The following is a 13,554-nucleotide window of genomic DNA, read 5'->3' on the forward strand; positions in this document are numbered from 1 at the left end:
AGAAAAGGAGCTAAGACCATAGTTAAATCAAACGGTTTCAGTGAAAGAAATATAATTGAATAATGTTTGATCTCTGGCACATTTGATCATAATGTAAATATGTCCTTTGAAGTGAAACAATCATAAAGAAGTATCCACCAGAATAACACTGTCCATACAAAATGTAAAGAGGGGAAAGCCAGATGTCAGGTCATAATTAATTCCCACTTGCATTACTAGAAGATTATGAACAACGCCTCACTGATACCTCCGTGCTTTAAGAGACCTCAACACCTGTATCACCCAACTGTATCTGGGGATTTAATCAACAAAAAAACTCACCACCTTTATTTTATTTTTCCACTGGTGATTGTTGCACATATCTCTGCATGGTTAACTGAAGGTTCAGCATATATATATATATATATATATATATATATATATATATATATATATATATATATATATATATATATATATATATATATATATATATATATATATATATCTTTCTTTCTTTCATACTATTCGCCATTTCCCGCGTTAGCGAGGTAGCGTTAAGAACAGAGGAATGGGCCTTAGAGGGAATATCCTCACCTGGCCCCCTTCTCTGTTCCTTCTTTGGAAAATAAAAAAGAAAAAAAAAAACGAGAGGGGAGGATTTCCAGCCACCCGCTCCCTCCGCTTTTAGTCGCCTTCTACGACACGCAGGGAATACGTGGGAAGTATTCTTTCTCCCCTATCCCCAGGGATATATATATATATATATATATATATATATATATATATATATATATATATATATATATATTTTTTTTTTTTTTGCTTTGTCGCTGTCTCCCGCGTTTGCGAGGTAGTGCAAGGAATCAGACGAAAGAAAATGGCCCAACCCACCCCCATACACATGTATATACATACACGTCCACACACGCAAATGTACATACCTATACATCTCAATGTACACATATATATACACACACAGACACATACATATATACCCATGCACACAATTCACACTGTCTGCCTTTATTCATTCACATCGCCACCTCGCCACATATGTAATACCATTCCCCTCCCCCCTCATGTGTGCGAGGTAGCGCTAGGAAAAGACAACAAAGGCCCCATTCGTTCACACTCAGTCTCTAGCTGTCATGCAATAATGCCCGAAACCACAGCTCCCTTTCCACATCCAGGCCCCACACAACTTTCCATGGTTTACCCCAGACGCTTAACATGCCCTGATTCAATCCAATGACAGCACGTCAACCCCGGTATACCACATCGATCCAATTCACTCTATTCCTTGCCCGCCTTTCACCCTCCTGCGGGTTCAGGCCCCAATCACTCAAAATCTTTTTCACTCCATCTTTCCACCTCCAATTTGGTCTCCCACTTCTCCTCGTTCCCTCCACCGCTGACACATATATCCTTTTTTGTCAATCTTTTCTTACTCATTCTCTCCATGTGACAAAACCATTTCAAAACACCCTCTTCTGCTCTCTCAACCACACTCTTTTTATTTCCACACATCTCTCTTACCCTATCATTACTTACTCGATCAACCCACCTCACACCACATATTGTCCTCAAACATCTCATTTCCAGCATATCCACCCTCCTGCGCAAAACTCTATCCATAGCCCATGCCTCGCAACCATACAACATTGTTGGAACCGTTATTCCTTCAAACATACCCATTTTTGTTTTCCGAGATAATGTTCTCGACTTCCACACACTCTTCAATGCTCCCAGAATTTTCGCCCCCTATCCCACCCTATGATTCACTTCCTCTTCCATGGTTCCATCCGCTGCCAAATCCACTCCCAGATATCTAAAACACTTCACTTCCTCCAGTTTTTCACCATTCAAACTTACCTCCCAATTGATTTGACCCTCAACCCTACTGTACCTAATAACCTTGCTCTTATTCACATTTACTCTCAACTTTCTTCTCTCACACACTTTACCAAACTCGGTCACCAGCTTCTGCAGATTTTGACATGAATCAGCCACCAGCGCTGTATCATCAGCGAACAACAACTGACCCACTTCCCACGCTCACTCATCCACAACAGATTTCATACTTGCCCCTCTTTCCAAAACTCTTGCATTCACCTCCCTAACAACCTCATCCATAAACAAATTAAACAATCATGGAGACATCACACACCCCTGCCGCAAACCTACATTCACTGAGAACCAATCACTTTCCTCTCTTCCTACACGTACACATGCCTTACATCCTCGATAAAAACTTTTCACTGCTTCTAACAACTTGCCTCCCACACCATATATTCTTAATACCTTCCACAGAGCATCTCTATCACCTCTATCATATGCCTTCTCCAGATCCATAAATGCTACATACAAATCCATTTGCTTTTCTAAGTATTTCTCACATACATTCTTCAAAGCAAACACCTGATCCACACATCCTCTACCACTTCTGAAACCACACTGCTCTTCCCCAATCTGATGCTCTGTACATGCCTTCACCCTCTCAATTAATACTCTCCCATATAATTTACCAGGAATACTCAACAAACTTATACCTCTGTAATCTGATTACTCACTCTTATCCCCTTTGCCTTTGTACAATGGCACTATGCACGCATTCCGCCAATCCTCAGGCACCTCACCATGAGTCATACATACATTAAATAACCTTACCAACCAGTCAACAATACAGTCTCCCTTTTTTTTTAATAGATTCCACTGCAATACTATCCAAACCTGCTGCCTTGGCGGCTTTCATCTTCCGCAAAGCTTTTACTACTTCTTCTCTGTTTACCAAATCATTTTCCCTAACCCTCTCACTTTGCACACCACCTCGACCAAAACACCTATATCTGCCACTCTATCATCAAACACATTCAACAAACCTTCAAAATACTCACTCCGTCTCCTTCTCACATCACCACTACTTGTTATCACCTCCCCATTAGCACCCTTCACTGAAGTTCCCATTTGCTCCCTTGTCTTACGTACTTTATTTACCTCCTTCCAGAACATCTTTTTATTCTCCCTAAAATTTATATGATACTCTCTCACCCCAACTCTCATTTGCCCTCTTTTTCACCTCTTGCACCTTTCTCTTGACCTCTTGTCTCTTTCTTTTATACATCTCCCACTCAATTGCATTTTTTCCCTGCAAAAATCGTCCAAATGCCTCTCTCTTCTCTTTCACTAATAATCTTACTTCTTCATCCCACCACTCACTACCCTTTCTAATCAACCCACCTCCCACGCTTCTCATGCCACAAGCTTCTTTTGCAAAAGCCATCACTGCTTCCCTAAATACATCCCATTCCTCCCCCACTCCCCTTACTTCCATTGTTCTCACCTTTTTCCATTCTGTACTCAGTCTCTCCTGGTACTTCCTCACACAAGTCTCCTTCCCAAGCTCGCTTACTCTCACCACCCTCTTCACCCCAACATTCACTCTTCTTTTCTGAAAACCCATACAAATCTTCACCTTCGCCTCCACAAGATAATGATCAGACATCCCTCCAGTTGCACTTCTCACCACATTAACATCCAAAAGTCTCCCACATATACACGTATATACATACACGTCCACACACGCAATATACATACCTATACATCTCAACGTATACATGTATATACACACACACAGACATATACATATATACACGTGTACATAACTCACACTGTCTGCCCTTATTCATTCCCATCGCCACCTCGCCACACATGTAATAACAACCCCCTCCCCTTCATGTGTGCGAGGTAGTGCTAGGAAAACACAACAAATGCCACATTCGTTCACACTCAGTCTATAGCTGTCATGTAATAATGCACCGAAACCACGGTTCCGTTTCCACATCCAGGCCCCACAGAACTTTCCATGGTTTACCCCAGACGCTTCACATGCCTTGGTTCAATCCATTGGCAGCAAGTCGACCCCGGTACACCACATCGTTCCAATTCACTCTATTCCTTGCACGACTTTCACCCTCCTGCATGTTCAGGCCCCGATCACTCAAAATCTTTTTCACTCCATCTTTCCACCTCCAATTTGGTCTCCCACTTCTCCTCGTTCCCTCCACCGCTGACACATATATCCTCTTTGTCAATCTTTCCTTACTCATTCTCTCCATGTGACCAAACTATTTCAAAACACCCTCTTCTGCTCTCTCAACCACAGTCTTTTTATTTCCACACATCTCTCTTACCCTATTATTACTTACTCGATCAAACCACCTCACACCACATATTGTCCTCAAACATCTCAATTCCAGCACATCCACCCTCCTGCGCAAAACTCTATCCATAGCCCACGCCTCGCAACCATACAACATTGTTGGAACCACTATTCCTTCAAACATAACCATTTTTGTTTTCCGAGATAATGTTCTCGACTTCCACACGCTCTTCAATGCTCCCAGAATTTTCGCCCCCTCCCCCACCCTATGATTCACTTCCGCTTCCATGGTTCCATCCGCTGCCAAATCCACTCCCAGATATCTAAAACACTTCACTTCCTCCATGAAATGTAAGTCGTCCCATTTGAGGTAAAGCAGTTGTTCACGAGACTATGTCCATTCCTACAAGTGAGATCAGATAGAACTAGCATTAAGCAGTGTGTTAGATCTAGATTTTCAGAACCTTTGATAGTTTTGAATACTTGTATTAGATTTTGTCTGAACCTTCTCTAGATTTATCTAAGCCGTTAAATCGTCTCTCATTTGATTTTTTCTTAGTCCGGGAATCATGTTGGTTGTAGGTTCTTCATTCTGGCTATCTTTTCTTTTTTTCATTTTAAAAAAGGGACAATAAATGACATGGTACTGAATGGAACGCACGAATAGAATTCAGAGCCAGGATAATTTTCATATATCTAAAGTTGAAAAATTGTACCTTTGCATCAAAGAATTTGGTTCGGCCTTTAAATTGTTTTTGTGCACTGCTTACTTAGGTTTAGGTCACCGTAGATATCATCACACACAGCTCCTTTTCTTCATTTATCATCACACAGCTATTATATACAATAGCAAATAAGTCACATTTTTGAGACATGAGCAACGCTGAAAATCGCTTATGCTGTAGTCCTCTAGATATTATACAGTTTGGTCCCGAATGATTGCTTCCATAAGATTTGCCAACTACAGACGTTAAGCTAATTGGACAATAATCTCAGGATAGTGACTTGATATCTTTGTTTTTTGAGGGAAGGTGTTACAAAGGTAAGCATTCAATCCTCTGAAACTTTTACCGTAGCAAGTAACATAAAGAATGAAGGCGTCAGTGGTTTATCTCAAGTTTTTCCTAATTCATTGCACTTGGATAAGACTTATCTGAACATGCCATTTTGTTGACTTTCATTCCAATCACTGCTGGTTAGATATCTTCTGCTTATACGTAAGTAGGACCAAGACCCATCCCTCGGCTTGGGACATTATCACACTCACGTTTTTGCTCGCTACGCCATGGGCAGGATCAAGATACATCCCCCTCTCACCGTACCTAACATGCAGCAGCAAGATTCGTCCTCCCAACTGGTCAGCCACCACGCTGACCTACATTTTCACAACATGGATGCTATCGCTCTGATTTTAACCTTATTGCACTGACCAGCATTCTTACCAAACTTACCCTACAGAACTGGGAACTATTATCCTGCCGAGGATACCACTACACTTACCTCCTTGACCACCATACCCACCATGCCGGACCAGGTCCCGTTATCGAGTTTTACGCCCCAAGACCCGTCAGAAGGCCTTCTGTATGCGAACCTAGTAAAAGTTATAACTATATTATCTTATAAAGTTCATGCTCTATGTATTCGTTACATGTGTATATATATATATATATATATATATATATATATATATATATATATATATATATATATATATATATATATATATATATATATATATATATATATATCCCTGGGGATAGGGGAGAAAGAATACTTCCCACGCAATCCTCACGTGTCGTAGAAGGCGACTAAAGGGGACGGGAGCGGGGGGCCAGAAACCCTCCCCTCCTTGTATTTTAACTTTCTAAAAGGGGAAACAGAAGGAGTCACGCGAGGAGTGCTTATCCTCCTCGAAGGCTCAGACTGGGGTGTCTAAATGTGTGTGGATGTAACCAAGATGAGAAAAAAGGAGAGATAGGTAGTATGCTTGAGGAAAGGAACCTGGATGTTTTGGCTCTGAGTGAAACGAAGCTCAAGGGTAAAGGGGAAGAGTGGTTTGGGAATGTCTTGGGAGTAAGGTCAGGGGTTAGTGAGACAAGAGCAAGGGAAGGAGTAGCATTACTCCTGAATCAGGAATTGTGGGAGTATGTGATAGAGTGTAAGAAAGTAAATTCTAGATTGATATGGGTAAAACTGAAAGTTGATGGAGAGAGATGGGTGATTATTGGTGCATATGCACCTGGGCATGAGAAGAAAGATCATGAGAGGCAAGTGTTTTGGGAGCAGCTGAATGAGTGTGTTACTGGTTTTGATGCAAAAGACCGCGTTATAGTGATGGGTGATTTGAATGCAAAGGTGAGTAATGTGGCAGTTGAGGGAATAATTGGTATACATGGAGTGTTCAGTGTTGTAAATGGAAATGGCGAAGAGCTTGTAGATTTATGTGCTGAAAAAGGACTGGTGATTGGGAATACCTGGTTTAAAAAGCGAGATATACATAAGTATACGTATGTAAATAGGAGAGATGGCCAGAGAGCGTTATTGGATTACGTGTTAATTGATAGACGCACGAAAGAGAGACTTTTGGATGTTAATGTGCTGAGAGGTGCAACTGGAGGGATGTCCGATCATTATCTTGTGGAGGCGAAGGTGAAGATTTGTGGGGGTTTTCAGAAAAGAAGAGTGAATGTTGGGGAGAAGAGAGTGGTGAGAGTAAGTGAGCTTGGGAAGGAGACTTGTGTGAGGAAGTACCAGGAGAGACTGAGTACAGAATGGAAAAAGGTGAAAACAAAGGAGGTGAGGGGAGTGGGGGAGGAATGGGATATATTTAGGGAAGCAGTGATGGCTTGCGCAAAAGATGCTTGTGGCATGAGAAGCGTGGGAGATGGGTTGATTAGAAAAGGTAGTGAGTGGTGGGATGAAGAAGTAAGATTATTAGTGAAAGAGAAGAGAGAGGCATTTGGACGATTTTTGCAGGGAAATAATGCAAATGAGTGGGAGATGTATAAAAGAAAGAGGCAGGAGGTCAAGAGAAAGGTGCAAGAGGTGAAAAAGAGGGCAAATGAGAGTTGGGGTGAGAGAGTATCATTGAATTTCAGGGAGAATAAAAAGATGTTTTGGAAGGAGGTAAATAAAGTGCGTAAGACAAGGGAGCAAATGGGAACTTCAGTGAAGGGGGCTAATGGGGAGGTGATAACAAGTAGTGGTGATGTGAGAAGGAGATGGAGTGAGTATTTTGAAGGTTTGTTGAATGTGTTTGATGGTAGAGTGGCAGATATAGGGTGTTTTGATCGAGGTGGTGTGCAAAGTGAGAGGGTTAGGGAAAATGATTTGGTAAATAGAGAAGAGGTAGTAAAAGCTTTACGGAAGATGAAAGCCGGTAAGGCAGCAGGTTTGGATGGTATTGCAGAGGAATTTATTAAAAAAGGGGGTGACTGTATTGTTGACTGGTTGGTGAGGTTATTTAATGTATGTATGATTCAAGGTGAGGTGCCTGAGGATTGGCGGAATGCTTGCATAGTGCCATTGTACAAAGGCAAAGGGGATAACAGTGAGTGCTCAAAATACAGAGGTATAAGTTTGTTGAGTATTCCTGGAAAATTGTATGGGAGGGTATTGATTGAGAGGGTGAATGCATGTACAGAGCATCAGATTGTGGAAGAGCAGTGTGGTTTCAGAAGTGGTAGAGGATGTGTGGATCAGGTGTTTACTTAGAAAAGCAAATGGATTTGTATGTAGCATTTATGGATCTGGAGAAGGCATATGATAGAGTTGATAGAGATGCTCTGTGGAAGGTTTTAAGAATATATGATGTGGGAGGCAAGTTGTTAGAAGCAGTGAAAAGTGTTTATCGAGGATGTAAGGCATGTGTACGTGTAGGAAGAGAGGAAAGTTATTGGCTCTCAGTGAATGTAAGTTTGCGGCAGGGGTGTGTGATGTCTCCATGGTTGTTTAATTTGTTTATGGATGGGGTTGTTAGGGAGGTGAATGCAAGAGTTTTGGAAAGAGGGGCAAGTATGCAGTCTGTTGTGGATGAGAGAGCCTGGGAAGTGAGTCAGTTGTTGTTCGCTGATGATACAGCGCTGGTGGCTGATTCATGTAAGAAACTGCAGAAGCTGGTGACTGAGTTTGGTAAAGTGTGTGAAAGAAGCAAGTTAAGAATAAATGTGAATAAGAGCAAGGTTATTAGGTACAGTAGGGTTGAGGGTCAAGTCAATTGGGAGGTAAGTTTGAATGGAGAAAAACTGGAGGAAGTAAAGTGTTTTAGATATCTGGGAGTGGATCTGGCAGCGGATGGAATCATGTAAGCGGAAGTGAGTCATAGGGTGGGGTAGGGGGCGAAAATTCTGGGAGCCTTGAAGAATGTTTGGAAGTCGAGAACATTATCTCGGAAAGCAAAAATGGGTATGTTTGAAGGAATAGTGGTTCCAACAATGTCGTATGGTTGCTAGGCGTGGGCTATGGATAGAGTTGTGCAGAGGAGGGTGGATGTGCTGGAAATGAGATGTTTGACGACAATATGTGGTGTGAGGTGGTTTGATCGAGTAAGTAATGTAAGGGTAAGAGAGATGTGTGGAAATAAAAAGAGTGTGGTTGAGAGAGCAGAAGAGGGTGCTTTGAAATGGTTTGGTCACATGGAGAGAATGAGTGAGGAAAGATTGACCAAGAGGATATATGTGTCAGTGGTGGAGGGAACGGGGAGAAGTGAGAGACCAAATTTTAGGAGGAAAGATGGAGTGAAAAAGATTTTGGGTGATCGGGGCCTGAACATGCAGGAGGGTGAAAGGCATGCAAGGAATAGAGTAAATTGGAACGATGTGGTATACCGAGGTCGACGTGCTGTCAATGGATTGAACCATGGCATGTGAAGCGTCTGGGGTAAACATGGAAAGTTGTGTGGGGCCTGGATATGGAAAGGGAGCTGTGGTTTCGGTGCAGTATTACATAACAGCGAGAGACTGAGTGTGAACGAATGGTGCCTTTGTTGTCTTTTCCTAGCGCTACCTCGCACATACGAGGGGGGAGGGGGTTGTTATTCCATGTGTGGCGGGGTGGTGATGGGAACAAATAAAAGCAGACAGTATGAATTATGTACATGTGTATATATGTATATGTCTGTGTGTGTATATGTATGTGTACATTGAGATGTATAGGTATGCATATTTGCGTGTGTGGACGTGTATGTATATGCATGTGTATGTGGGCGGGTTGGGCCATTCTTTCGTCTGTTTCCTTGCGCCACCTCGCTAACGCGGGAGACGGCGACAAAGCAACATAAATGAATATAATATATATATATATATATATATATATATATATATATATATATATATATATATATATATATATATATATATATATATATATATATACATATATATATATATATATATATATATATATATATATATATATATATATATATATATATATATATATATATATATATATATATATATATATATATATCTTTTTCTTTCTTTCAAACTATTCGCCATTTCCCGCGTTAGCGAGGTAGCGTTAGGAACAGAGGACTGGGCCTTTTGTGGAATATCTTCACCTGGCCCCCCTCTGTTCCTTCTTTTGGAAAATTAAAAAAAAAAAAAAACGAGGGTTTCCAGCCCCCCGCTCCCTCCCCTTTTAGTCGCCTTCTACGACACGCAGGGAATACGTGGGAAGTATTCTTAATCCCCTATCCCCACGGAAAAAATATATATATATATATATATATATATATATATATATATATATATATATATATATATATATATATATATATATATATATATATATATATATATTTTTTTTTTTTTTTTTTTTTTTTTTTCTTTGTCGCTGTCTACCGCGTTTGCGAGGTAGTGCAAGGAAAACAGACGAAAGAAATGGCCCAACCCACCCACATACCCATGTATATACATACGTCCACACACGCAAATATACATACCTACACAGATTTCCATGGTTTACCCCAGACGCTTCGCATGCCCTGATTCAATCCACTGACAGCACGTCAACCCCGGTATACCACATCGCTCCAATTCACTCTATTCCTTGCCCTCCTTTCACCCTCCTGCATGTTCAGGCCCCGATCACACAAAATCTTTTTCACTCCATCTTTCCACCTCCAATTTGGTCTCCCTCTTCTCCTCGTTCCCTCCACCTCCGACACATATATCCTCTTGGTCAATCTTTCCTCACTCATTCTCTCCATGTGCCCAAAGCACTTCAAAACACCCTCTTCTGCTCTCTCAACCACGCTCTTTTTATTTCCACACATCTCTCTTACCCTTACGTTACTTACTCGATCAAACCACCTCACACCACATATTGTCCTCAAACATCTCATTTCCAGCACATCCATCCTCCTGCGCACATCTCTATCCATAGCCCACGCCTCGCAACCATACAACATTGTTGGAAGCACTATTCCTTCAAACATACCCATTTCTGCTTTCCGAGATAATGTTCTCGACTTCCACACATTCTTCAAGGCTCCCAGAATTTTCGCCCCCTCCCCCACCCTATGATCCACTTCCGCTTCCATGGTTCCATCCGCTGCCAGATCCACTCCCAGATATCTAAAACACTTCACTTCCTCCAGTTTTTCTCCATTCAAACTCACCTCCCAATTGACTTGACCCTCAACCCTACTGTACCTAATAACCTTGCTCTTATTCACATTTACTCTTAACTTTCTTCTTCCACACACTTTACCATATATATATATATATATATATATATATATATATATATATATATATATATATATATATATATATATATATATATATATATATATATATATATATATATATATATATATACATACCTGCTTTGACAATATACACTACAAGAAGAAGACATTTTCTTACACTTAATAGATTATAAAGTTTACAAAAGAGAATATTTCTGTATTAGATTATGGTGCAAGACGAAGAATTCGACAAATACACCACCACAGACTCTGGGAAAATGAGCGTAGATTATTATCACAATCAAAACAATGTGACGAAGGGGAAAGCGAAGAGACAAAAACTGCGGCCCTTCGAGGATAAAAATGTAACACAGCAATACAGAAATATGTACGAGATACATAATAGTGATAGGACAAGGGATTGAGTTTTTCTTCGTGAAATGTAGATTACATTGTAGAATATAATAATTCATTAATAACGAAAAAGAAATAAGCAATGATTAGTACTAATCTTCTTTATCGTAACTTTTGAGTATCACTGTTTTAAGTTCTTACTTTAAGGAACAGAGTATGACACACAGGATATCTCAACTGGCATAATTGCGTACTAGTTTTAGGCAAACTGACCTTTAATTTAGGGTATGATAGGTACAATGGAATCTATGAACGACTTACTATAAGAAAGGGGTTTCTCCTAAGGAGCGAAATTTTAGAATGAGATAAACTTACGAGAAATTAAGAGCAGTAGAAAAGTAATGGGTCAGCTTGGACATGGGTCCCCTGAATGTGATTCGTTTTCCTCCAGGGGCCGAGGCATCGTCTTCGAGAATCAGTTTGTTGTACGGGGTCATCTCCGCCGCCACCATCAGGGTCGGACGGTGAGGAAATCTAGCAGAAAAGATAATATGCCGTGATAGCAACTGCCTTTTACTCATATTACAGAATTAAACGCTTCATCACTCTATTCTCTCTATATTACTATCAATCATCCCTTCTCTATTTGTAATGACCACTAATTGTGTCGCTGTCGTATATCAATATCCACACTAAGTTTATAGTTACTAAAACATACACAGGCGTTCCTTTCCTTGGAAGAAAGAGCAATCATTGAATGCTCTACCAATCGAGTATATGAACTCTCCGCACTCGCTAATTGCAAGCACAGGATATGAGCGACATATGATACGGTGAAACGAGATGAGAGCAATGAATCATAGTCCTATGACTTCACTCACTTTAAGATTGCATTTAAAGTGGATCATAATAAGTGTTTTTATGACATAAGTCCATTCTTCTCTGACTGAATTCTTTGCTCTCCTCTCTCTTCCTTTGATCTATCACAGTTAATGAATGCACCACTGAATTCCATCTCGGGCTCACGTCTCTTTGCCTGCTTAAGTACCTCTCGACCGCAGAACTTCAACTCAAATATAAACATAACTCGTCGCCCCTTTTCGTTTGATCTCTACACACAAATTCTTTTCCATTCTTTCATCACGATAATTGCATCTGGCAATTCCATAGCTTTCAGAAGTCTTTCGCTAAGCATTTGCTATTTCTTTCCTCACTTTTCCTGATCTCACGTATGATGCAGATGATCTTCCAAACCATAAGATAATCAGTGATTAGCTTCCATCAACCTTATGCTTTACTAATCTTTCTAATGTTAATGCGATCTGCTATTCATGTAGATCCTTCCATGTTGCACTGTCAACCGCTGGGTCTCTAGCTTTCTCTTGAATCTCCCTCCTAACTAAGACACATTGGTCCTGTATGCCCTGCACTTCTGTAAAACTTTCAGCAACAAGACTTCCACAAATACTCCATCTCCAACAGAGCACATTATTGTTTCTACAGCTTCGTTCAGTTCCATGCGTAACATTGGTAAAGTGGCCGAAGGTCAATGCTACACTACAATCTTAAAGCCGTACTTCTGTTGATCAGCATCCGAAAGAGCACATTTTTCAACTCCAGTGGTACTATATATGCATTTTACCAGTGTTCAGACGCTTCATGCATAATTAATTCTTACATTAAATATATATATATATATATATATATATATATATATATATATATTTAACGCGGTCTCCCGCGTTAGCAAGGTAGCTCAAGGAAACAGACGAAAAGAATGGCCCAACACATCCACATATACAAGTATATACATACACGTCCACACGCGCAAATATACGTACCTATACATCTCAATGTATACATATATATACACACGCAGACATATACATATATACACATGTACATAATTCATGCTGTCTGCCTTTATTCATTCCAATCGCCACAAAGCCACACATGGAATAACAACCCCCTCCCCCCTCCTGTTCGCGAGGTAGCTCTAGGAAGACAAGAAAAGCCCCATTCGTTCACACTCAGTCTCTAGCTGTCATGTAATAATGAACCGAAACCACACCTCCCTTTCCACATCCAGGCCCCACAGAACTTTCCATGGTTTACACCAGACGCTTCACATGCCCTGGTTCAATTCAGTGACAGTAAGTCGACCCCGGTATACCACATCGTTCCAATTCACTCTATTCCTTGCACGCCTTCACCTTCCTGCACGTTCAGGCCCCGATCACTCAAAATCTTTTTCACTCCATCTTTCCACCTCGTATTTGGTCTCCCACTTCTCCTCGTTCCCTCCATCTCTGACACATGTAACCTCTTGGTCAATCGTTTCTCACTCATTCTCTCCAGGTGACCA

General features: G+C 40.7%; 1 protein-coding gene across 1 annotated transcript in view; it reads right to left on the minus strand.

The window, feature by feature from the left end:
* The window catches only part of LOC139758858 (glutamate receptor ionotropic, kainate 2-like), a 146,677-nt gene that overhangs the window by 39,228 nt on the left and 93,895 nt on the right, over positions 1-13,554 (minus strand). The window contains exons 9-10 of the mRNA XM_071680723.1: positions 11,565-11,723; positions 5,642-5,732 (exon numbers count right to left, since the gene is read on the minus strand). Coding sequence (XP_071536824.1) covers positions 5,642-5,732; positions 11,565-11,723 — 250 coding nt within the window. The remainder of the gene's footprint in view (positions 1-5,641; positions 5,733-11,564; positions 11,724-13,554) is intronic.

This window comes from Panulirus ornatus, chromosome 31 (genome assembly GCF_036320965.1).
Source record: "Panulirus ornatus isolate Po-2019 chromosome 31, ASM3632096v1, whole genome shotgun sequence".
In the NCBI taxonomy this organism is placed as follows: Eukaryota; Metazoa; Arthropoda; class Malacostraca; order Decapoda; family Palinuridae; genus Panulirus; species Panulirus ornatus.